This window comes from Osmia bicornis, chromosome 7 (assembly GCF_907164935.1).
Source record: "Osmia bicornis bicornis chromosome 7, iOsmBic2.1, whole genome shotgun sequence".
NCBI lineage: Eukaryota > Metazoa > Arthropoda > Insecta > Hymenoptera > Megachilidae > Osmia > Osmia bicornis.
Window position 1 is genome coordinate 5,417,801 of NC_060222.1, and position 25,338 is coordinate 5,443,138.

The following is a 25,338-nucleotide window of genomic DNA, read 5'->3' on the forward strand; positions in this document are numbered from 1 at the left end:
GAATTTTTGCCCCATCATCGTTTGCAGACTATCGAACTGTCCATCTTTACTGTGTCCTTTTTTCTATTGATTTTATTTTATAAATAAAACTTATGTAGAATAATCGCATCCCTGGGAATGGATCCATTGCGTGACGAGCGTTATTCCATAGTAAATAGCACAGCTGAAATAATAAAATTAAATTATTCCTGTTTTAATATTTGCAGTTCTTATTTCTTACCTTATTTGGTATAAGAATCTGGACACCCAACCGGTGCTCAATGTATTCTGATCCGTTCTAACAGCACGCACGATGTTACGAGCCACTTGTTCTTCGCTTTCCTTCCAAGTGCTTTAAGAACCAATAGAAATAGATTAATCTATTGTAATTTGTGAAAGGTTCAGGGAATAAAATTTCTGTATTCACGATTAATAAATCTGATAGCTGGTCGTTATATAATTGAAAACACTAGACCTGGATTCGACGATCGGTGTGAATGCCAGGAACGTCAGCTGACTGTTGAAATTACCCAATTCTTGACAAAGGCTTTCTTTCAGACCTGTACAGACCATCCAACGTCAATTACTTTATTAAAAAGATTGTATTATGATAAAGTATGTTAGAGTGGAAAAACTGACTGACTATCGCTGCTCTTGAACCATGGAACGCATCTTGACTCGACGCAACTGGAGTTACGCCAACGATATGAGCTCGTTCGCGATACAACATCAATGGTACGAATGCCATGGCTGTCTATAAACCAAAAAAAATTGAAAATAGAAAAAGGGTATTATAGTACCCTTTCCTTTAACCCTTTGTGGACGATCCAACGATCCAGTAATTTATAATTCCGTACCTGTTGCATTATATTCTTAATTCGAAGTACAGCTATATGTGTAGACAGTAAAGATTTATAATATCTGCTTTGAAGGATCGAATTATTACTTATTTTACTTTAAATTAATAATACTCTATGCAGTGGCGACTCGTAGCTAAAATTAGTGGGGTTGCTGCTTCAGAAAATTGTTAGCCTTTGTTTTAAAAAACTGGCACTACGGGAGCGACAGTGCTCTCTCTACTGCGCAGCCTCACGCGCAGCTTCCTATGTGCGCAGCCTCGCGCGCAGCTTCCTATGTGCGCATGCGCACGCAGTCGAACACTTTTTCATAATCTTTTTGTATCTTTTTTATAAACTGGGGGATGGCTACTGACATTAAGCTTAAGGATTATATATTGTACAAGTATAAATAAAGAATTAAAGAAAAAAGTGGATATCAAGTGGAAATAGGGGGTGTTGCAGTTCCACACTGCCATTGACTCTATGCAAGTTGAAAAATGCTCCGTCCCCAAAGGGTTAATAACTCAAGGGTTAAGAAATTTTCTCTTATTAGATAAATAATCCTACCCAAAAATGGCTCATCAGAGTCCTACTAGTCGCATCGAAGATATCCTGATTCGGATTACCAACGCAGGTAACCAGGATATCAACCCTTCCAATATCTTCCTTGATCCTCTCTGCAGTTCTCCGAATATCATTCCTGTCTATTAAATCGCACTGATAAGCATATATCATTGATTCGTGCCTCGAGGAATCGTCCTTTCTGTGTCTAGGTGTGATTTCTTCAACGCTAGGACGAGTTGCTTTCAATCTGCAAGCTGTTTCCTGGATGGATCTGGAGTCACTGTCCATACAAACCACGGTGCATCCTTTCTTCGCGAATTCTTCGGCCAGGGATTTGCCGAGGGACGAGGAGGCTCCTGCTACCTGAAAAAGAAAATGCTTTGTCAGTAGAAGAATTAATGAATCTCAAAAATCCACTGACAAAGAGAGGTTCTACAAGAAATGATAATTTATTAATATTATACGAAGTTCGTATGCTCACTACGACCACATCTCCGGTCAAATCTCGAGGCGGTTTCGGTAACAGGGACTTCAATAGCACGAGAACAGCAAGGAAAGCGGATAGAAGTGCTCCGATTAAAAATTCAACGGTGAAAAATAGCCAGAAGTTCGACGAAGGGTAGATCATCCTCGGGTTTACGATCAGTGCTTCGTCTCTTGAAGAGATCATTGTCTGCTGAAAATAAAAATAAATGAAAGTTGCAGAATCCTGATACTGTTATCTGTGAAAAAATGGGACACAGTAGTGAAATTACTCGGATTGAAATCAGAGCCTCGATTAACCGCGATCTAATCTTTTATTAATTATCCATTATGTAAGAACCAAAAAATTGATGGCAATTTAAGTACTTCCTTTCCCTTCGAACAATTTCCTTTCAACATGCAACCACGATTCACTTGACCAGTCGAAATTTCAAATAGCCTGTATGAATAAAAATCAGTGAAAGTGAAAGGTTTGAACCACGCAGAACGACAACTTTGTTGATTGTTGTAGAAACACGTGGTGCGATACAGGGTGTGGATATCAGCCGGTCAAATCAGAAACGACAAAATCTGTATTATGCTTACATAATATCTTGGCAATTACGTGAAAGCGTTGCCCGTCTCAATGATTGCATACGAGCGTACAATTTTACTTGCTACACGTGCTAAGGCTATTGCATGCCCTGTTAATCGCTTCCGCGTTTTATTACGGTTTTATCTTTCTTTTGCTGAAACCTGTTCTAATCGATGGTGAATTCTTTTGTCTCTGCAGAACGAATGCTAGAAAAGAAAGTCGATCGCCTTCTAAGAGAAATCATGGTTCAAAATTAATAATTTTGTTAATTTCGAACAATTTTAAGTTACTCTTCATTTCTGGGGCAAATAACAGTGCGGAGGAAAATTAATAACTGAGCTTTCTACGAGCTCCTAATACTCTCGCTTAATTACAAGTCTGTCGGCGGGTGTATAATTATAACAACTTCCGTCTTTCCCAAGAAGCGTAATCAATGAAGAAATACAGTTCTAATTCATTCTGTTAATAAACAATTGAATTCCAGAATTATTTATCTAACAAAATTTTCTTATACTTAAATTGTATCACGTATGGTGTTCCAGTTTGTCTTCGCTATATTACACTAGACCGCCATCCGCTTCGTGGCTGACATACTGGAGCGATATTATGATTTAAAAGTGGATCAAAACAAAACAACCCGAGTTTTAATTTAAGGAACAGGAAATTCAAAGCTCGTGCAATATCGGTTTCTGTGACCATTCCTCAAAGACACCACCGATCTCTGATTTTATTCCATATAAACACTCACAGTGACCACTGTGATCGGTTTGCAAAGAATGGTCAAAATTGATAATCTAGATTTTCAGTTAAAAATTCACAAAAATCCCGATCAGAAGTTTAACAGCAGAGCTCCAATGAACTCATCTGGAAGTACAAATCATGAAGAAAAATATTTCAATCTCAAAGTATTATACCTCGAATCATCCAGAATTTTACCAGATTTGCTGCGAAAATAGCTGGTGGAAATAGCCTGATTCCAGAATGATGGTATAGGAAGCTCGAACACAGAGAGCAACCTTGTATTCTCGGTGTCATTGGCCAGGAGACACTGTAACCAGCTGTCTAGTTCGTGAGAAGTTTTATCGTGAACTTGTATCTCGATTCTTCAGGTATCTGCCAAGGCAAACCTGTATATTCCGACCTCCGTTCACCGTTCGCAATTCGATCTATGGTAATTAGAATGACTTAACGGTGCTTGTTCACCATGATTAAGAATTCGACTTGGAACCAGATTTTTGAATCATTCACTGCACCGGATACCAGGCAAATCGACGTTTCAAGGAGAAAGGAGTCGCACTGACTGAGAGTAATTTAGGAAGGCGATCAACTTTTAATCCTCATCCTTTCCCTATTGATTCGGCAAATTCCTAAAAACGGGGACTAATTCCAATTGTTTCTTTACTGAAGAGTATCGAAGCTCTGTAGTCAAGTATGATGATAAATGAGACGTTGGAGAAGAAGTCAGGCCAAGGCCTGAAGAGGAGGCCTTGGAAAAATAAAATTCTGTATTGAAGAGAATTTTGAAATTTTTCCAATTACTTCTTTATTAAAGAAAATTTTGAAATTTTTCCAATTGCTTCTTTATTGAAATCACCTTGGAAAAATATAAAATTCTTTATTGAAGAGAATTTTGAAATTTTTCCAATTGTTTTTTTATTGAAATCACCTTGGAAAAATATAAAATTCTTTATTGAAGAGAATTTTGAAATTTTTCCAATTGTTTTTTTATTGAAATCACCTTGGAAAAATATAAAATTATTTATTGAAGAGCATTTTTAAATTTTTCCAATTGCTTCTTTATTGAAATCACCTTAGAAAAATTTAAATTTCCTTATTGAAGAGAATGTTGAAATTTTTCCAATTGGTTCTTTATTGAAATCACCTTGGAAAAATATAAAATTCTTTATTGAAGAGTATTTTGAAATTTTTTCAATTGGTTCTTTATTGAAATCACCTTAGAAAAATATAAAATTCTTTATTGAAGAGTATTTTGATATTTTTCCAATTGCTTCTTTATTGAAATCACCTTGGAAAAATATAAAATTCTATATTGAAGAGTATTTTGAAATTTTTCCAATTGCTTCCTTATTGAAATCACCTTGGAAAAATATGAAATCTATGGAACCTTGATCGATGGATTTAAACAAGGTCAATGTTCTATCAATAACGCAAGGACTTCCGGCTTTTCTGACATTCATTACCCACCAGTAATGCTTCAATAACTTCTTATTACTCGATGACTTCACCGACTTCGAAACTACTCCACCGTGAATGGTGTAAACGAAATGCACTTCACCGAAACAGAACAGAAAATCCCGTTTTTTGTTAACAAAATATCAATCAACCGGTCGAAAACACGTCGATCATAGTTGCACAACATGTTTATGTTACCCTGAAAGAACCTTCGTGAACAGGATAGAAAAAGAGATGGTTTAAAGAACCATTACTATATATCATTGCGCACGATCAGAACGATCTACAAAATCCATGTTTTCGCGTTTTACTTGAAATACTATGAATTTTGAATTCAGTGCACGAAGCAGCAGTTTCATGAATCACGCTCGTTTTGCTTGAGTTACAATGAGAAAAGAAATAAACGAATGGATTCCTACCTTGAACCTGTTGTGTCTCGCTGCTGAGGTGAACAATCCACGAATAAGGAAACTTGGAATCATTGACTTGGCCATCCAAGATTGATATCGTGGACGAGAAAGTAATTCATCAAACACGAAGTTTCGAGTTCAAATCCATCACTGTATCAAAACTTGTTAATCCTCGAACGGTGATGCTGAGTCAGTTGTGATCTAGACCTCTGAAATGGATTACAGAATGACGCTATCGTTAGAATATCGAATCAAAGTAATGGTGTTATTATTAAAAATTAAGAGTTATTACTTTATATTAGCATATATGTACATGAGTAAATTATGTACTAAGCGAGGCTGGAATTATGAATACTTGTTATAATTGGTCTTGATTGTCATCGTCGAGAGATTTATTTGAAATTTTTCCTATCATTAAAAATCAAGTCAGTCCAATTTTAAAGTTATTAGAAATTCAAAATCAATTGCGATTATGGAAAGAAACCAGACGAGGAACTTCCGGAAACGATGACGAATTCAAATCAGAACTCTATAATCCAAGATTCATAAACAAGATAACGCACATGCAAGTTGATGTATGACTAGATATGATTTCATCAACGTCATATGTTTTCTTTTTTGAAACATTGTTGATCTAATTGAGCATCTTTAGTAACATGTTGTTACACGCTTCGATGAGCGATAATTTAACCTGTAAAACCAGTTGTAGTTCCTTGAATTATAAGCAGACAAAACGGTGCTTTTATGATCAATGTGGAATTGATTAAAAAAGAATTCTACATTCTACATGGGTTGCAAACGATTCCCAAGGTGTATTAATTAATTAGGAATTAAGAATTGTTAATTAGGAAATAAAGTTTCCCAATTTCTGTGAGTTGGTGAAACATTTAAAAAATTAGTTAAATGAAAAATTTTGGTAAATGTTTGGAAGTGTTTTTTTTGTGTGGTTTCTTACAGTTAAAAAACATCATATTTAATATTATTATGGCAACGCATGGACAAAAACAATGTCAATAAATATTTTTCTAAAGATTTTTATTCGTCGATCTTTCGAACTTTTTTTCAAAATTTCTAAAAGAAATATTCTATTTTTTCAAAATACAATAGACATACAAACTATTTTGATAATTCTTCATTATAAAATTGCTGAATTGCATCACTGTGTCCGGTGAAAAATATTAAAAACGGGTATCGGTATTAGTTAGTGTAATATTTAGGGGGAGAGCAAAACGAATTAAATATGTTACTGTTCAACTCGTAGGGGTAAAAAAATTTACAGCCTCTATTTAGCAGGAGTGACACTTCCGAATATTTACCAAAATTTTTCCAATTTACCAATTGGAAAACACTAATTTAATTGAGCAACATCACCCTGAATTACATTACACTTTAAAACAAATTCTGGATAATTTAAAACGAAGAGCACGAATGTAAACTTCAACTGTGTATCTGACAGCTCGAGCAGCTTGAACTTGACTGATCCGCTTGAATATACATAATTTCTAAATAAGCCGAGCCATGCTATCCCATTCGCCCTTCTTCCGTCCTGTTCCATCTCTTTTCTAAATTCAATAGCAAAAGTATCTTTTTCTTTTGATTTCGACCGCTTCGGGGGATCCTTGAGCAAGAAAGAACCGACCTGTTTTATGATATTGATGATACTACACTTCTTTTATTTTTAAAAGCATTTTGTGAATCATTCGATACTTCTTTTAAATTAATTATATTCTATGTCACGATAATGGATTTTTTTCTTTTAAATTAAACTGCTCGATCATCTCACAAATATAACAACGGAAAACTGCATTTTTCGAAGAATCAGAAATTCAATTTCTTCGGGAACGAAATGTGTACCCGAGAAGATATTACGAAAGCAAGATTGGTAAATTTAGCGCAGGTGTGACCAAAGTGTGATCTCGTGAACGTTGCAAATTTAATATCCTTTCCAAGAAGTAGCGAAACTGTTCAAATGTTCTATTAGCCGTAGATGGATTTCTATTTGGGGAAGGTCTCCTACCTGTCGAGGAGGTGGCTTGTTTGTCACAGGTAGTTAACGTGTGATCAATAAACTTGCTCTACCAGCAAGGATACCAGGTATTACAATGGATAATTCAAGAGCTATTAAACTGTCAGGTTCCATTGCGCAAACAACGATTGAACGAAGAAAGAAAAATTTTATAAGTACCTTAGATGCAGCGAAAATATCTGACTGCAGGATGCACTTCGCTGTGCGAGTTTGAAGCTCCAGAAGCAACTGGTTCTCTTCCGAACGCGGAGCGACGAAGTTACACCTGCAGAATAAAATCGCGGCGAAAACAAATCGTTCGATTACCTCATAAATCCGCGGTTGAATCACGGTCGGACGTAATCCATTTGCGAAGCTGCAGCGAAAATGTTCCGACCGGCTGATCGTCGTATCACTAAAGCGAACGGATGCAGTCTTTGAACAGGTTCAGTTCAACGTCCATGGTCAAGGACTGCCTCTTTCATCGAAGATGCACATCATTGACGCAGATGAACTTAGAATCAAATGAAATTCTCCTGATTTGATGACGCAAAGATATTGGAAAAATACACTTATGGCGTATTGAAGCTTGATAAAAACGATTACAGAAAGCATTTCCTTAAAATGATTATATTATCATAAACTTTGATCAATTCTTAATAAACATTTATCGTTAATAAATCATAACTGATATTAAAATGCCTATGTTACACAAGCGATCGTGAAACGCAATAGTAAAACGCAGACGATTAATCAAATATCGTGACGTCTTATGTAATCGAGAATATCATTTTTGCAAGCAACGAGTAGTTTCCTTTTGTTTCCGCTCCACGTCCGCGAGAAAATCCAGGATCAACCGCATCACGCTTTCGGGAACGATTCTGGAAACCGTAAACGTGGAAGGCGAAAATGACACTAAGGTGTAGCGATAAGTAAAGATATATACCTATTGATAGCGTTTAATGTAAGAAGACATCTCGGTATAGAATATTCGGTATAATTTCTCCGGATCGCTTTAATCACCTCCTTCGCCGCGTATTCCGGCGACATCGCTCCGAATATGTAAGGAAACCTAGGATAAAAATGATATTTCAGAACGAGGGAAGTATTCGAGGAGGCGTTTAGAGGAGGGGGAGAGGGTTCCGTCTCCCCGGACGCCTTTAGTTCGGGAGGGGACCGCTAGGTGGCGGCGAGATGACAGCGTTCTCGCTGGCGGTCGCCCGGCATGCAGTCCAAATATACACAGTGTCCCTTGGGGACAGGTTAAATTTGTAATTTCGCTCATCGAGACACCCTTAAGGTGAACGGAAATGAACGCACTCAAAAACAGGGTAACTCCTGTAACTCTCGAAAATTGAGGGTTGCTGGGGTGATTCTGAACAACATTTTCCTTTACCAAAATGTCGTTTGAAGCTTCGTTTTTGAGTTATTAACGAAAAACGAGAGCGCTGGCTTTTAGGTGCAACAAACGGCACAATGGCATAATGGTACAAACGCAGGATAAAGTTCCAAATACGACCGGTCGCCGATCAAGATGAAATTTTGAGGGAGAGGGGACCCCAAATATAAAGTGATATCTTCGGCTTCCTATTAGTTTCCGAGATATTAATTAAAAACTTTAGTAGAATACATAGAATTTTTCCTATACAGACGCAACTAACACAACCGTCTTTGCGATAATAGATGTCATCGTTAAGTATCAAACAGCCGTTGACGCAGCGGGGTTTCCAACTGACTATCTATAGGGTGTCCTGTTGCAGCGTTGTCGGCCGGAAATTTATTTTACCTGATCTATCCTTTTTTTTTTCGTGGGGGAAATCTTCCGAAGACGCCCCCAGCCTCCCTGGGGAGGGGCCGGGGGGAGTGCCGGATTTTCACCGGCTAAAACCCCCACGGTGACCTGCACTGGGCGTTAGGGAGGGCCCCGGGACCTCTGTGGAACACCCCTGACCTATCCTAACCTAACCTATATATAAATGGTAACTAACGGTAACTTACGACAAGGAAAGGAAAAAGTTACAAAAAGTTACAAAAAAAAAATGGATTTTACATGGGTCACCCTATAGAAACAGAAGCCGATATCGCTATGGTGTGAACGGCTGTTCGACATTTGACGATGACGGTAGTGTTAGTTGCATCGGTATAGGAAAAATTCTAATTTTTTAAATTAATTTTAATTAATGTCTCGGAAACTAATAGGAAGCCGAAGATACCACTTTATATTTGGGATATCCCCCCCCTCAAAATTTCATCTTGATCAGCGACACGTATTTATTATTCATTTATTCTTTAAAGGCGCGCTCTGATTGGCCAGTATTAATAACTCAAAGACGAAACTTCAAATGATATTTTGGTAAAGAAAAATGTTGTTCAGACCCCCCATTTCCGGGAGTTGCAGGAGTTACGGGACACCCTGTATAGGAGTTCCGAATTGCGGTATCATAGGTGTCTGGGGCAGGGATCGTATCTTGTCATCCCCACTAATGAGTCTGACAGACGATCCCGAGACGAAACGCCTTCTTCTCCCCTCTCCTAAAATTATTTCATTTTTATTACCTGTACTTTGGATCCTTAGCTAAACCAGTGTTGATGTAAAATGGATAAATAGTGGTGAATTTGATATTGGAAGCCTTCGAATCGAATCTAAACTCCTCGAGAAGGGCCTCCATTAATCCTAACGAATGGAAATGTTTTCTAATTCCATTTTCAAATTCTCTAATTGTTTTCTAATTCATTTCGAGTCGTACCCCTAACCGCAAACTTGGACGAACAATATGCTACTTTTTGCGACACTCCGTATATTCCGCACATGCTGCTCATACATACTACATGCCCCTTTCCGTTTTGTATCATGGCCGGTAAGAAAGCTTCGATCGTCTGATAAATGGCGTTAAATTTGTAATTTCGCTGATCGAGACACTCTTAAGGTGAACGGAAATGAACGCACCCAAAAATTTGACAAAACATTCACGTTGAATGTCTTCTCCACGATATCTGGATCTTGTTTCAGGAAAGGACGATGACATAACACGGCAGCGTTGTTAATTAAAATTGACACTTCCGGTATACCTGATTTCCTCATCAAGCGCACGGTTTCTCGTACCTCCAGTCTCTTCGACACATCAATAGCGAAACCGTATCCCTATTCAAAATCATTTATCATATTTGAAGTAGAAAAAATATATTGATAAATGTTTATTTCTTACTTCTCCACCGTTTTTTGAAATCGTGTTAATTGTTGATCGATTCGCTTCGAAATCAATGTCCCAACAAACGACTATGCAACCCAAAGAAGCTAACTGAACGGCCAATTCGCGACCAATTCCGTGTCCAGCACCGGTGATCTAATGGAAAATAATGTAATCGAAACGGTAAAATTCTTGGAAGAACTTTGTTTTCATTTACCAACACCGTTTCTCCTAACAAACTCTTTCCTCGACAAGGTAAAACCACTTTAAATGTGGCTAGGATCATAGCAAAAGCTATTCTCATTGATAACCGGAAGAGATCGTACAGTAGATGCAAATGAGAGGATTTAAAGATACTCATTACACTGGGCATCTTGGTGTAATTAATTAAACAGGTTATTATTGATAGTTTTATAATTAAACGTGAGAATATGAAAATTTTCACTGCGATATAAGTAAAATAGTAATATATATTTTCTCATAATTCTTCATCATAAAACTAATTACTTCACTATACAAATATATCAATCAATATTTATACCGATCGAATACTTTCATTAAATTCCTTGACAAACGATAATTATGGTATTACTTTGTTTCTAATTAGAAACTTCATAGATGTGCACTATACACAGTACTTTTTAATATATAAAGTTCTACTAATGATTTTCTATAAAATAAACTAACAAATCAGTTATAAATCAATTTAAGGTAAAGTGTAATAAATGTACCTTTTAATAAATTGGTTCAAAGAGAAATTTGATTTATATCTTCGCGCCTCCACTGAACCACAAAGTGTAAAGAATATAGAGGCTTTTGAACGATGCAGAATGAATGGCTGCATATTGCAGCTGCTATGAAAAGAACATTAATTAAATATAATATACAATTGCATAATAATTAATAATACTACCATTTGGTTATTGATTTAGTTACGTACAGATAATGATTAATGAGAAAATAAAGGTTTATTTAGAATGTTCCCAAGAATGATCGTATAGTATCCTATCTGAGTTAAATTCTTAGGCGGTGCAACGAAGCATTTGGATTCTTCGTGGCGGAGAATGTTTTTATTCTTTAATATCCATAATAATATCGTCGATTTCTTGATTCGACTGTTGCTTTATTCTTCCGTGTATTCAGTCCATTAAATGTAATCATTAGACATGGATATACGTGGAATAGAAGTCACGAATCAATTGCGAGTAAGTACAAGATCGGTGGTTTTAGTTAGGTATTCCCTTTTCCTACTCATCGAGTTGTGTTCAATAAATTTTACAGAATCCTCAGCGAGCCCTTCCTTAATAGTTTCACGATTCCACCGTATCATTGTTGCCCGCGTTTAGATCATTTATTATATTATAATTGTAAGTCTCGTTAGTCATGGTAAAACAAAAGTATTTCCTATGTATTGGTTGATTAAACTTCTAATAATTTTCTATGTAAACGTTATTTAAGCAAATATATTAAATGGAATATTGTAAAATGAAATACACATCTATGTTTAGTAAAGCAGCAAAAATAATTTTGAGTTTCAAAATGAGTTTTTATTTCCTTCCTCACAATTTGCGCATATCAATTAGTGTTAATGTTTTCTATTTTAATTACATTACCTTAATCTATGCCACTTTAATTTCAGAGTGCAATTCGTGCTAAATTGTTGGAGCTCGGAGTACGATACGATGAAGAACTACCGGATTATATCTTAGTGATGGTTGTAAACAAAAAATCCCGTCAGCAAATGCACGAAGATTTGTATTTGTTCTTGGAGAGCTGTACAACGCCGTTTGTAGATTGGTTGCACGATCAAGTGTTGAAAAAATTGCAAAAGGTTACTGTAGCTAAAAAGAAATCGTTGAGAGAGTTTGTGCCCACAGTTGTGGTTAAACAGGAAGAGGAAAGGAAGAAGAAAAAGGCATGCACAACTTCCTTTCTGGATGATCAAACTGTTAATCAGACCACCAATAAGAACTTGAAGGATGACAAATCATTCCATAAGCAGAACGCAAAGCCATCCATATCTAGTCAAAAATTGGACGCAACTCAAAATAAAAATATAGACAAGTCTGTAAAGAATATAAGTCATGAAAGCAAATCGGATGGCACACCGAATCATATTGTTTCTCAGCAGCCTGTGATAAAAAGAACACAGGTGACTGATAATCAAAGTGTCGGTGTAAATAAAGAAGTTTTTACCGTTGAAACTTTGAACACCAAATCTGGGGATTCCCATGTCAATGCAAAAGTGGATGATAAATCATCCAGAAATCTCAAAAGACCATTGGAGATGACAAATAATTATAAGGACAATTTAGAAAAGAAACAGACTGAAGCGAAGAGATCCAAGATTGAAGAAAATGGCGAGGATACAACAGAAGATAACGCGAAGAAATTAAAATCTTGCGTGAACAAGCCAAAAGTTACCTCAGTTGTATCTGTTAAAAATCGTTTAGGAGTGGTATCTCCTAGGAAGAAATTCGAAGTTCATAGAGAAAGGATGGATAGCGAAAGTCGATATAGACAGAATGAAAAGCATCTTGAGAAGCACAGATTGGACAGCAATCGTAGTAGTAATTTCCAACGAGGAAGGAATTTTGATGCGGACGAACGGTCAAAAAGAAATCGCGAAACTGATTTAAAACACAACGAGTCTGATAAAGTTATTAACATTAAAACTCGACTAGGAAATGCTAAGATTGACAAAACACCCAAAAGCATAGATTTAAAAGAGAAAGTTAATTCTATTGTAAAATCAAGATCAGTAGAAAAAACAGGGGGTACAATTAAAGATCGTTTAGGAATCGCAAATAAATTACCGAAACAGCTAGGAAATAAAGAACCGATAGATTTTAAAAGTAAACCTCTGGAACAAGATCGTGATCCTTCAGCTATCAACAAAAACATAAAGAATAGATTGGGACCATTGAAGAATAACTTCAAACCATTAAATATTAAAAGTGCTTTCAATTCGTCGATTCGAAAGTCTCAAAGTAGCGAGGACGATGATTATCTAAACTTGGGTGCAGAAGAGGAATTAGACGATGATGCCCAATCAGTGGGGAACTCTGGTCCTATTAAATCCCACATAATAGCTGTAAATAAACCTCCACCAATTAAGACTGAAAGAAAACGATTGAAGTCATTAGAAAGAGGAAATAAACAATCGAGTGATATGGATGAGGATATGGAAGAAACAAAGATACCTAGTAAAGTAATCGTAACACCAAGACCATTGAAACCATTGCAACCTGCACAGAAACGTGCTACGCAGTCACTTTTATTAAGAGCTGTTGCAGAAGCAAATCAGTCGGTTGTTACCCAAAAAAATCCAGAGCCATCTCTATTGGTGTGTATAAAATGTAATAGATAAGTTTTCATAATACAATAAACATATTCCTATATAACAATCTATTATTATGAATAAAGATACCAAACGTGTTTTATTTATATTAATACATTTGTTCCTGTAGGATAAGAAACAAACGTTGAAACGTCTTAAACCTGCCCCGGTGAGGGACGTGGGTCAAAATTTATCGGTACATCTGAATTCTAATAAGAGATTAGTCATGGAAAAGATACAAGTGGAATTAAACACAGATATCACGGAAATGAAAGCAAAACCTTGTAAGTATTATTCGAGTCTGTGTATGCAAATATACGTAACACCTAAAATTATTTCTCTAACATATTTAGTATTATACGGTCTATAGATGTACCGCAACCAGTTACCGAGGAGCATATGGGGGTCGTAATGTCTTTATTCCAAAGGAGCGACGATAACCAGAAATTTTTAGTCACACTTAACGGATACAACAACAATCACGTGAATGAGAAAAATATGTCTGACGACGAGGAACGTTTGGAAATGGAGGTAGCTAGTAACTATGCTCAGTGAACGATTACTTGTTTTTCTGTTACTTACAATTTATGATAGGGATCTCCCTTGTTTTCTACACAGGTAAACGAAGACGATGAACTTGCACTTTCAACAATACAAAATGATATGTATGTCCAAAATGAATCAGAAACGTCTGTTTTTCAAATAACAGAAGCAGAAGAAGAGGGCGATTTAAAGGAAAGAACGGACGAAAATAATGAGAATTGTAACACCGAAAATGTCGAGAAGATCGAAGAAGCACCGAGAAGGAGAAGAAAATTAAGTCCAATTGTTTATAACAGATCCCATTCACCGAGTCCCGTAGATTTAAAGTCTAACACCTTGGTAACAAGTTCAGTACTAACGAAACGTAAGCAATATCAATTATACCTTTTTATTATATATCATATAGATTCTTTAATATTGATTTTTTCATTTTAGGATTAGAAAAAAAGCCATCAACGGAGAATTCAGTTACAGTTATAGATAAGTCGAAAGAAAAATGTAGATACTGGCCAAATTGTACATTAGGAAATAAGTGCTCCTATCTCCATCCGGCTGTTATGTGCAGGTTACTTTCTGAATAAAATATTTCTTTGTTACTTTAACTGTATTACAAAATTTCTCAATCATACTATCTTTTTCTCTTTCAATTGCAGCGCGTTCCCGGCGTGTAAATTTGGGGACAAATGTGCGTACAAGCATCCGAAATGTAAATTCGGTTTATCCTGCACAAAACTGGGATGCGTGTTCTCTCATCCCGCTCAACAATGCAAGTATCATCCATTTTGCACGAAACCGGCATGCCCGTATTCGCATCCGATGCCGGCTACGGTGGAACCGTCGAGTCAAAGAGCAAAATTCACATGGCGTAGACGAGATTGAGTCGTAATCTTGTGCAAATGTACAAATTTCCTTCTCTTCTAGCGATGCGTTTAACTGCACGTTAGCAAGAATATCGTCCGTTCATTGATCATTAAGTAGCAATAACATGTAGATTGAAAAGTAAACGCGTGATAATCGGTAGCGACTACTTCAATAGTTTCTTCACAATCTTTCGTCGACGATGATATTCTTGCTAACACAATTAAGTAGCACTCTACTTTGTACAAAACAATCGGTATACTTTCGAGAATTTCGAAAGTAATTTCGACTTTCATTTAATCTGTATTATATTATATATGTATACATGAAAGTTCATGTAATATCGACTCATAGAAGGTTTGCATTTGTTCATTAATTAGCGTTGTAGCTTAACTCGTTCCCGTTACGGGAACGCTATGCTATCGTTTAACTAATTATCATTTCTTTGCGAATCCAATCGAATGGATTATGAATTGTATTCATTTTACTTGGTAGGTAGCGTGTAAGAAGCATCGAGAGAACATTATTATTCGATATTACCAATGCTTTTGACAAGTAATATAATGATTGTTGAAAGAAACGTGTTTCCCCATTCACTCTTCACGCCTTTTTGTACCAAGTCGGTTCGAAATTCTTCGCTAGCTCCATTTATGTACTCGATGGCTGTGCAATGATCCTCGCGGTGACTTTATTTTTAATGGGGATGATCGTTGAAAGGAAAAATCAAGTATACCTTTTGTGTGATGTATAATTATTATCGTAGGATAAAAGATAACGCTTCGAGCACTTTATCGTTCATTATTATGATTCTTTAAGTATAAATACGTACGAATAAACCTTGTATAAACGACTATAAATACACGAATGCATCTGTAAATTGTGAGAAACCTGATCATTTCAGAAATTACACGTACGCGTGCTAATGCTTCGCGTACCTTTTCGTATATACCTGCTGTATAATCTGCACCTTTCTCTACCTGTGCACCAACGACCGACCTATTATCGTGAATTTCTCAGCTGTACAATTAGCATTCGCAGAATCGTCTCGTGAATGGAAAGGGGAAAACAAGCGATCGACCCTATAAACGTGACATTGGTTAGGAGCCGGTTGCTCCGAGGAAGATATTTTAGAGAATAATATTATTGATAAACAGATTTGGATGCAAACTTCCGGTGGCTGTTTACACGTCCCTTTTGTATTTACCAGCATTATTCTGCTTCAATGACGTCACGTACGCCTCAGAATCGAAAGCAATCTGAGCAAATAACGTGACTCATTAAAACGGTTGCGTGTCCTTTCGGATCAAACGCATTCGGGAGAAGAATGGCGCGAATGTTAATAACAGATGAAATATAAATGAACAGAGGAGTGAAGGAAGAATTTTCTCCGTCAGAAAATCTGGAATTTCCAAATTGTCTTTCCAAATTCACTGATTAATATTTCAGATAAATTAGGGTATCAATTAATCTTGTTATAAAAATTTAACAAGAATTTCTTTCTGGATTTTTAAGAATCTTTTTATTTTCAAATTCACTGATTAATATTTCAGATAAATTAGAGTATCAATTAATCTTGTTATAAAAATTTAACAAGAATTTCTTTCTGGATCTTTAAGAATCTTTTTATTTCCAAATTGTCTTTCCAAATGCACTGATTAATATTTCACATAAATTAGAGTATCAATTAATCTTGTTATAAAAATTTAACAAGAATTTCTTTCTGGATCTTAAAAAATCTTTTTATTTCCAAATTCACTGATTAATATTTCAAATATTAATAGAAATTTAACAAGAATTTCTTTCTAGATCTTAAAAAATCTTTTTATTTCCAAATTCACTGATTAATATTTCAGATAAATTAGAGTATCAATTAAAATATGAAATTTTTCAATTGTCCGTTTATAATAAAACAATCAGGGATAGTTTCGGACGTCTTGAAATTGTATTAATTGAAGAGAAAGAGATTTGAAAAAATACCCTGTACAGTTGTGGATGTATCCTCTGGGCTTATCTTATCTCACGGAATTGACACGGTGTCTCTCGTCAGAGCTCTCCGTAGTTCCGTCCAGTTTTCTTCTGGGGCTCGTGGTTAGTTTAATAAATCACGTGAAACTGCACGTACACAACTGATAAACGGAACGTTTCAATTTTTCTTTCGACGAGTGGGTCATTCAACGAAGGGGGAACGTGCGTGCAAGAGCGTATCTCTTTGTTCGTGTACGAAAAACGCTGGTGACACGCGATTCTGATTTTTATTTCATCGATGTTTCATTCGTATAACTCTTCATCTACGTGACTTCTTATTCTTCATCCTGTTGCTAAAAATCTGTGAAAACAATGAGCAACAATACCGGAGCTTCTCGTTGGTTTCTCGTTAAAAGGTGATCGTACTATCAACAATCTTCCTCCTTATCTATCTACTTGTTCTTTTCTTGTCAAATCTTATGCATCGCAGAATATTCGTTAAAAATATTTGTACAAATTCAAAGAATTATTCCAAGAATTTCAAAACTCCTTTTCTTCCAGTCGCTTTACATTTTTCTTTTTCAAATCGAATATGGAGATAAAAATATTCGGCGAATTCAGAGGTGTATCGTTTCGTACAAGGAACTCTTTTACCCTCCTTAGAAATTGAGCTCGAAGGAGTTGTCGGATCTCGTCGTCCAATTGGTCGAGATCGATGAAGTGAAGGAAAACATTTCCAAGAGAGCACTTGGAAAACGAAAATCGTGTAACTTGTTGCGAAAAGGGTCTGCCTTGACCGCGTGGAGAGGTAAGGGTGGAGGGGGTAATATCCACCCTCCTCTCTAAGGGCGGTCGTCGCAGGTCGTATAAAGCGGCAACGACAATTATCCTGATCATTGAAGTCCTTGGACCTGGTAGCGTTGTTATCGAGGAATTTCCGGAAAAGTTCGCAATGGGTATCCATCAGAACGAGAAGAAACAGAAGATGGATCATAGTTCGACGGATCTCGAGAGAGTCGAGAGAAACGAGGTTTGTGACCTATTTTCCTCTTAATATCTGTTTCCTAATAGCCACTTTGATTAATGATCTCGGAACGTTGTTGATTGCGCGTTGAAATTCTTGGAGAAGCGATTGATTCAATTTTCTGTGTCAGAGAATCTTCAATTCGTTGCGGCTGTGTTTGAGAAATGAATTTTTAAATATTCAGCCTTATCGCGATATGTTACCAATCTTTTGCACTTGGATTTTCCTCGTTTCATTTATTTCTATCGCGTCCAGCGTTCGCTATTAGCAATTATTCTCTTTTTGCGAAGTATAAGAAAATTGGAAAACGAGATATTAATTTTTCAAAGTCGAAACAGCCCGGTGACATCATTTTTAAAAGAAGAATTCGGCTCCTCAAAAATCAATTGTTATCTTTATTTTTTGCGACTGGGTTTTCCTATTCTGGGTGCTATTAGCAATTATTCTTTTTTGCAAAGTATAAGAAAATTAGAAGAAGAGATCCTTGAATTGCAAAAAGAGCGAAATATTAATTTTTCAAAGTCGAAAGTGACATCACGTTTAAAAGAAGAATTCGGTTCCTCAAAAATCAATTGTTATCTTTATCTTTTGCGACTGGGTTTTCCTCGTTTCATTTATTTCTATCGCGTCCAGTGTTCGCATTAGCAATTATTTTTTTTGCAAGGTATAAGAAAATTAGTAGAGGGAATCCTTGAATTGCAAAAAGAGCGAAATATTAATTTTTCAAAGTCGAAAGTGACATCACGTTTAAAAGAAGAATTCGGCTCCTCAAAAATCAATTGTTATCTTTATCTTTTGCGACTGGGTTTTCCTCGTTTCATTTATTTCTATCGCATCCAGTGTTCGCTATTAGCAATTATTCTTTTTTGCAAAGTATAAGAAAATTAGAAAACGAGCGAAATATTAATTTTTCAAAGTCGAAAGTGACATCATTTTTAAAAGAAGAATTCGGTTCCTCAAAAATCAATTGTTATCTTTATCTTTTGCGACTGGGTTTTCCTCGTTTCATTTATTTCTATCGCATCCAGTGTTCGCTATTAGCAATTCTTTTTTGCGAAGTATAAGAAAATTAGAAGAAGAGATCCTTGAATTGCAAAAAGAGCGAAATATTAATTTTTCAAAGTCGGAACGGCCCGGTGACATCACGTTTAAAAGAAGAAATCAATTGTTATCTTTCGTTTTAATTTTTTGCGACTAATTTGGATTTTCAGAAATGTTTGGACGGCGTCGCGGAGATCCCGGAATTTCGCGAACAAATCGACGTAGATAGGGAGTACCAAGATTTCCCGGAGGAGAAAATTTGGACGCCGCAGGAGGAAGTGAACGAATGGGTTCCCTTCTACGTCTTTATGGCTCGTTCGGTATTGACTTTCGTCCAAGAGAGGCGAGGAATTTCCAACCGGGAAGCAATGGAGAATTCGTGCACCGGTTACGCGGAACAATATATCACCGATGTTCTCCACGACTCGGAGTATTCGGCGGATACGGCCCTGAGGACCTTGTTCACGAAGGAACTACCACGAAAATTGTGCGCAAGGTGGACACCGACCGATATCGTAAGCATCCTGCAATTTCTATAGCTCAAAATTGTTCCTCTTTCAAAATTTCTAAATTTCCTTTTTCATATTTTCTGTTACAGGAGCTTTTCATCAAAGGTATCACCAAACATGGCAAGAATTTCTCAAACATACGGAATGATTTGTTGCCGGAAAAGGACACGGTATGCAAAGAAAGAAAATAATTTCGGGTACAGTTCCGTGTTTCACCTCCCCCAAGATAGGACAATAATATATGTACAATATCAATCATAGTGTCCGTTCGTCTAGTGAAAAAGCACTAACTTTGGAGGCCAAATATCATAAATCTAATTATTTAATAAAAGCGTTAAAATAATTAACATAATCATCTGATAAAAGCTTTAGAATATTCAATAATTTATTTGAAATTACAAAATACACTATTGATATTGTAAATGTATTCTGAAAGGTCTCGACGAGTCCTGTCGAAAGAGCCTAGTTTCAAGTTGTGCAAATGGAAAAAATTACCCTAACCTAACTTAACCTAATTAAATCGAGAGAGTAAATGCGATTAAACTTTGTATGGTTTTCGCAAAAAAATGTTTTTTTCGGGGATTCGAACTCCCGCTCTGGTAGTCGAAGAGCAAGTACCTTAACCTATGCGTCACTCAACAGTTATTATAAATAGGAACTTTAAACTTCCTGTTGAGTAAAAAATATAAAAATTCAACCGGTTATACCTTTTTCATTTGCGCAACCTGAGACTAAGTTTATTCGATAGGACTCGTCGAGATTTATCAGGGGACATATCCTAATTTTGGTTCCACGGACGGTGAAACGTGGAACTGCAGGCATAATTTCCCTAGTATCTTGAATTTTTCCAAAAATTTCCCTAAAACGAGTGCTTCGATAATTTTACAGAAAGACCTGGTGGATTTTTATTATGCTTGGAAATGGTCCGAACCGGCGAAGAAACTAAGGAATTGTCGACATCAGCGTCGTACGAAGGGGAAACAACGTTTCCCATCGATCGGCTGTATTTTTGGCGGACTGGCGTCCTCGAAAATAGTAACCCGTAGCGTGGCAGCGAAATTGTCTCTAGAAAGTAAAGAGGAATCCAATGAGGCTATTCAAAACGTACTATTACACGATATCACGAGTATCACTAACACGAACGAGGAATCAGTCGATAAGGGGAGCAACAAAATTAGAAGACACTCTTCTAAAGTATTATCCAATATAGAAAGCCCCGAGAGGCGAAGAAAATTAAAAGAAAATTCCACCAGTGTTGGTCGAAAGAGAAGACGAAACGGTTCATTTATCGTTTGATAATTGATTAACACTGTTGGACCGTGATACGTAGTTTAAGATTATAATTTAATTTTAATTGATAAAGAGGAAATAAAATCTATTTGTAATTATAATATTTGAGATATTATAAAATATTTAGGCGTAAGAGTTATCTCAGAAATAGTGATTAATTGTTTCGTACTTTGTGTATATTATATGTATTTAATTATTTCATTTTTGTACTCGTTATAGTTCCTAATGTGCAATACGCGATCGTATTTTTTATAAGTGTAGAAAATATTGTAATTTTCTTCGAGCTTAAAATATAATTTTATAATCTAAAATTATTTAATTCCTTTTATTATCAACCCCTTACCTTTGGAATAATTTCTAGAAATAATTGTTAGATTCTTAGGCAGCGATCATGCGAACGAATTGAAATAAGACGGATGAATTTTTAAATATTTCAATTTATTCCATACGGTCGGTCGTTAAATAAAATTCTCGTAATTAGATGCTAGCACACTGTAAGAACGTAACGGCGAGACTTATAGGTGCTTTCTGTACACTGTACACGGAAACACTCGCAAGCCTGCACAGCGAATAGCGAGATACTTTTTAATGAATATTAATAATAATAACGTGTAAAACGTAATAATGTCGCTACTGAAGAATATTCATGTTCCAGCCACATCCAACTATGGCACATTCGTTTCTCTATTCATCTTCGTCGTAAAGGGTTACACGATGATCGTTAACCCTTGTGTTAATGATTTTCTATAAAATATTTCATTTCTATAATACATTATTTTTGTAGATTATATAAAAAAAATTGAAGATCCAGAGTGAAACAACGAATTTTTAAACAGAAATCAGAAAATGAATATTTCCTTATTAACACAAGGATTAATTAGTAACTCTTCATCACTGATTTTATTCCTCAATCAGGGATTTGTTCGTCAACTTAAGGATCTACCAAGGATCTACAGTAATGATTTCCTTGAAAAGATTCATTTTTAGTGTACATTCAGTTCAAAAGCTGATTAGAAACGAAACCTTCGAAAGAATTTTCAACACTTCGATAGCCACACAGGATCTACGACTATTGTAATTTCCCCTATCTAAACTAAGGCTATTGATAGATTTATATTTGGCTGCCCCTGTACTGTGGTGAAATTATTTCAAAGTATAATTCGTGCGTGATACAATTAATATAATAATATAAATTCTGCTTTACACTAGCCATCAAAGTGTTGCAATAATTTTACAAAAGGATTTCAATAAAAAAAAAAAGAAAGAAAATAAACTCGATGAACATGGATTGCACACACAACACTCTCTCAATTTTCCTAAACAATCTCGCGTATTTAATTATATAAATCTTCATCTTTTTCCTTCGTATCGGGGCACTTTCGAAATTCTCCTCTTTTCATCGTTTTAATCCTTTCCCTCTCACTCGTCATCCAGTGATTACGAGAATTTTAAAAAGAACTTTATGTATGTACAACAGAAAAGGCCGAGTAGAAATCGAAGGCGGAAGATTTCACTTTAATTTCTTCATTTTTTTTTCTTTTCTCTTTTTGTTTTTTTATAAATTATCCTAGGCACAATTATTACAATCTGTCGGATTGAATTTTTTTCCTCATCGAACGAGATCGTCTCTATCATTCTTCTCCAAGTTTCGAGCAAATACAATTAATCGTATCGTAGGAGGAGAAACAGGCAACATTTAATTGTTCTTATGATAATTGTATGAAGGACTCATTCATTCTCTCCATCATTCTGTCTCGCTTTCATTCTCCCTGGCTACGTAAATTCCTTTTACCCTTTTAATTGTCCTCACAGTTTTTCGACCTTCTATCGCGACAGTTCAGAAAAACCACCACAATTACGATCGTACAAAATGGTACTTACAGAGTTGAATCGATCCTCTGTCGCATATATACGTCCTTTGTTGGACGAGCGAGTTATCTTCTCAATATTTCTCCTTCCAACAACTTTGTTTCACAAAGTGTTCGATAAAGGAAGAAATTCAGGACTTGTTATCAGAATTGCACGAATAAAAGTTTAGATGAACATATTCTTGATGAAATATTTACAAGAGACGTTCCACGTGTTCTTGAAATTTTTATTAAACAAGCAATTTTTTCTAACTTCTTGCATAATTAAAAGAATGCTCTTATTTTGAACAGTGTAGAAATAGAAAGAAAGTACTTGGAACACCATTTGCAAATATCAAAATGAGAAGATGTATGTACACTTTCCTTCGTGTTTATAAACAATATAATTGTCCTGAACCCTTTTTTCTAACATTCTGTAGATCGAATACCATGAATGAAAGGTGATTTAATTTTCGATTCGCGTTGAATGGCATAGACGGCTTTGACCCTTCGAAAGCCACCCTTCGATCCTTAGGACAACGTAGTATTTCAAAGATAAGGAAAATTAGGCGAAGTAATATTTTGCACGTAAATCATCGCTGCTCGTTACCTTTTACAATGGCGAATAACATAAATATATTACTAAGAATAATAATAAAAGAACGTAAATGTATTTCACTCAAATGTGTTTACCCTGTCTAACTCTCCCCATACAAATGTTCATTTTTATAGAAAAACATGGGCAGTAATTGGCGACAGTCTTTTCTTAGCGCCAGTGAAAATGGCAAAAATCTAAAATTAATTTTGTATCCTTCTAATCTTTGCGTATACTCCCATCGTCAAATATTACACAATTTTCTAATTCAATTCTTAATTTGTATAACTTATATCTGTAATTCGCACAGTCGTATCGAGAGAGTTAAAAAAAATCATGCAGTAAAGGGTTGAAAAATCATCATCGATCCTCTTCTCTAAAAGTTTTACATAAATGAATAAAATCACGAGATACCGTTTAGCAAGGGACAGATGATCCCTGTCCTTTTCTTGCGTCTATTGTTTCCACACGAAAGCGTATCTCGACACGCAATGTATAATTTTTATATTAATTTCACTTTACAATAATTATAATATATATATATATTTATATATAATATAATAATTACAAATAATTATTCATAATATTTATTTGAATATTTCACTAGATTTGTAAAATTGTCTCTTTCGCCTGCGTTTAAGCTCATCGTCGCCAGGATGTGAAGGCAACCACGTTATTCTTTTTTTCATTTTCTTATTTTATCACAGGAGCTCATTTTCTATTGCGTTACAGCGTCACGCTTTGATACGTTCAATCGAGTATCGTAACGGCGAGTGATAAAAAGCAATTAACGAAGAGAAACATAAATTTCTTCTTTAATCGATATCGCCTGGTGTAAATAAAAAATCATTCGATGAACGTAAAAATAAATTGAACCACTGTCCCGCGTCATCGAGATCCCTATCCTAATCGATTTCTTTTTCGTCCAACAGTCGTCCCGAGCTCTCCCTTCGAGCCATGAATCTTTCAAACGTTCAGGGGAAGAAGGCAGCTGGAAAGGAAATACGACGCTCGATAATCAATCCTTGTGCTTCTCGTATACTCGGTTCCGTTTCTACATACACTCGATGCTATCGAAACCTTCGTCTTCTCTTACACTACTGTGTCATTTTGAAAAATTCCAATTCGAAAAAAAGACATTCCCAACAGTCGGGGGGGGGGGTGTTCGAATTCGTTTCAAATGATTTTCGTTATTCTAACAAACACAGTGGATCAGAGAAGATCGTCAACAAGATCGTAAAAAGCCTGGAACCCTATGAAAATTGAGCCGACCATGCCACTCGTCCTGAAGGCACGCTCGTCAGTCGTGAAAATGTCCCCAGAGGTCCGGTGTTCTAATCGTCCAACGACGGAGTCCGGTCTTCTCTTCGAACGGACTCGTTCCTGGGTTAAGTAAAGATCAATCTTTTCCCATGGGTATATTATCCTTTCGAGAATACACGCATCCTTGCGAGAAGCGATTGAAAGAAAGCGTGTGCCCAAAATCGAGGAACACTGGTCGATCAGGGTCTGGGTGAGAAATCACGAGGTTTTTATCTCGTTCACGAATTCGTCGAGGACACGAGGCTACGCTCGCGGATAATATTATTTACATTGAAGTATATATTTTGGGAAACACCACATGATCACAGCCACTCGGTGAGACAACCACCGAACCACATAACCACTATGGGAACGAGGTACGTCGTCAAGGCACGGGAGAGAGACATTTTCTGTCTGCTCGCCCCATTGTCCACGGTGGACGTGCCGTTGTTGCTGTTGCCGTTCATCTTCGGCTCCACGTCGACCCGAGGTGGCACCACTTCCGGATTCACCGCCGGAGGTGACTGCTTTGGCACCTCCGGGGGCGAGGACTTTGGCTCGTATCCGGAGCCTTCCTTGAAACCGTCCTCGTCGTCGGTGATCGGATCCTGGTCGGTGGTGTCGCCGGATCCGCTACCGGAACCGTTCCATTCTGTGTCCTCTGAAATTTATATTCAACATCGGTGACGCTATGGATCAGCTGATGAGTTTTGCGAAGAGAGGATTTTCTTGAAGGATCGCTCGGAGGTGCGGAGGCTGGAGGTGTTCTTGTTGAGTGGATTCCTTGGA

At 36.4% G+C, this 25,338-nt stretch overlaps 4 protein-coding genes across 10 annotated transcripts in view; 2 read left to right on the top strand and 2 right to left on the bottom strand.

Moving 5' to 3' along the window:
• Window positions 1–54: 54 nt before the first annotated feature.
• LOC114875422 (short-chain dehydrogenase/reductase family 16C member 6-like) lies at window positions 55–7,560 on the bottom strand. Of its 5 annotated transcripts, none has more exons than XM_029185675.2 (8): window positions 7,375–7,560; window positions 5,052–5,251; window positions 1,864–2,058; window positions 1,386–1,745; window positions 619–733; window positions 455–539; window positions 221–331; window positions 55–163 (listed from the first exon to the last, which is right to left on the bottom strand). In XM_029185675.2, exons 2-8 carry the CDS (start codon window positions 5,124–5,126, stop codon window positions 91–93), a joined length of 1,014 nt encoding a protein of 337 aa, XP_029041508.2. In that variant the 5' UTR covers window positions 5,127–5,251; window positions 7,375–7,560; the 3' UTR covers window positions 55–90. The 5 variants fall into 5 exon arrangements, with proteins under 5 accessions (XP_029041508.2, XP_029041510.2, XP_029041505.2 ...); XM_029185677.2 differs by lacking the exon at window positions 7,375–7,560 and adding an exon at window positions 7,228–7,368 and having other exon boundaries at window positions 1,864–2,055; XM_029185672.2 differs by lacking the exon at window positions 7,375–7,560 and adding an exon at window positions 7,228–7,368.
• Window positions 7,561–11,152: 3,592 nt separating this feature from the next.
• On the top strand, window positions 11,153–15,853 carry LOC114875418 (zinc finger CCCH domain-containing protein 14). 2 transcript variants are annotated; one of them, XM_029185663.2, is made up of 7 exons: window positions 11,153–11,440; window positions 11,875–13,581; window positions 13,706–13,859; window positions 13,946–14,106; window positions 14,170–14,482; window positions 14,554–14,683; window positions 14,772–15,853. In XM_029185663.2, the coding sequence occupies exons 1-7, from the start codon at window positions 11,402–11,404 to the stop codon at window positions 14,995–14,997; spliced, it is 2,730 nt and encodes a 909-aa protein (XP_029041496.2). In that variant the 5' UTR covers window positions 11,153–11,401; the 3' UTR covers window positions 14,998–15,853. The 2 variants fall into 2 exon arrangements, with proteins under 2 accessions (XP_029041496.2, XP_029041497.2); XM_029185664.2 differs by having other exon boundaries at window positions 11,156–11,440; window positions 14,194–14,482.
• Window positions 15,854–17,025: 1,172 nt separating this feature from the next.
• LOC114875424 (arginine-glutamic acid dipeptide repeats protein-like) lies at window positions 17,026–21,137 on the top strand. Of its 2 annotated transcripts, none has more exons than XM_029185678.2 (5): window positions 17,026–17,357; window positions 17,503–17,971; window positions 19,177–19,521; window positions 19,605–19,685; window positions 20,404–21,137. In XM_029185678.2, exons 2-5 carry the CDS (start codon window positions 17,894–17,896, stop codon window positions 20,809–20,811), a joined length of 912 nt encoding a protein of 303 aa, XP_029041511.1. In that variant the 5' UTR covers window positions 17,026–17,357; window positions 17,503–17,893; the 3' UTR covers window positions 20,812–21,137. The 2 variants fall into 2 exon arrangements, with proteins under 2 accessions (XP_029041511.1, XP_029041512.1); XM_029185679.2 differs by having other exon boundaries at window positions 17,605–17,971.
• Window positions 21,138–21,222: 85 nt separating this feature from the next.
• Window positions 21,223–25,338, bottom strand: part of LOC114875419 (glypican-4) — a 93,010-nt gene continuing 88,894 nt past the window's right edge. The window contains exon 8 of the mRNA XM_029185665.2: window positions 21,223–25,210. Coding sequence (XP_029041498.1) covers window positions 24,873–25,210 — 338 coding nt within the window. The 3' untranslated portion in view covers window positions 21,223–24,872. The remainder of the gene's footprint in view (window positions 25,211–25,338) is intronic.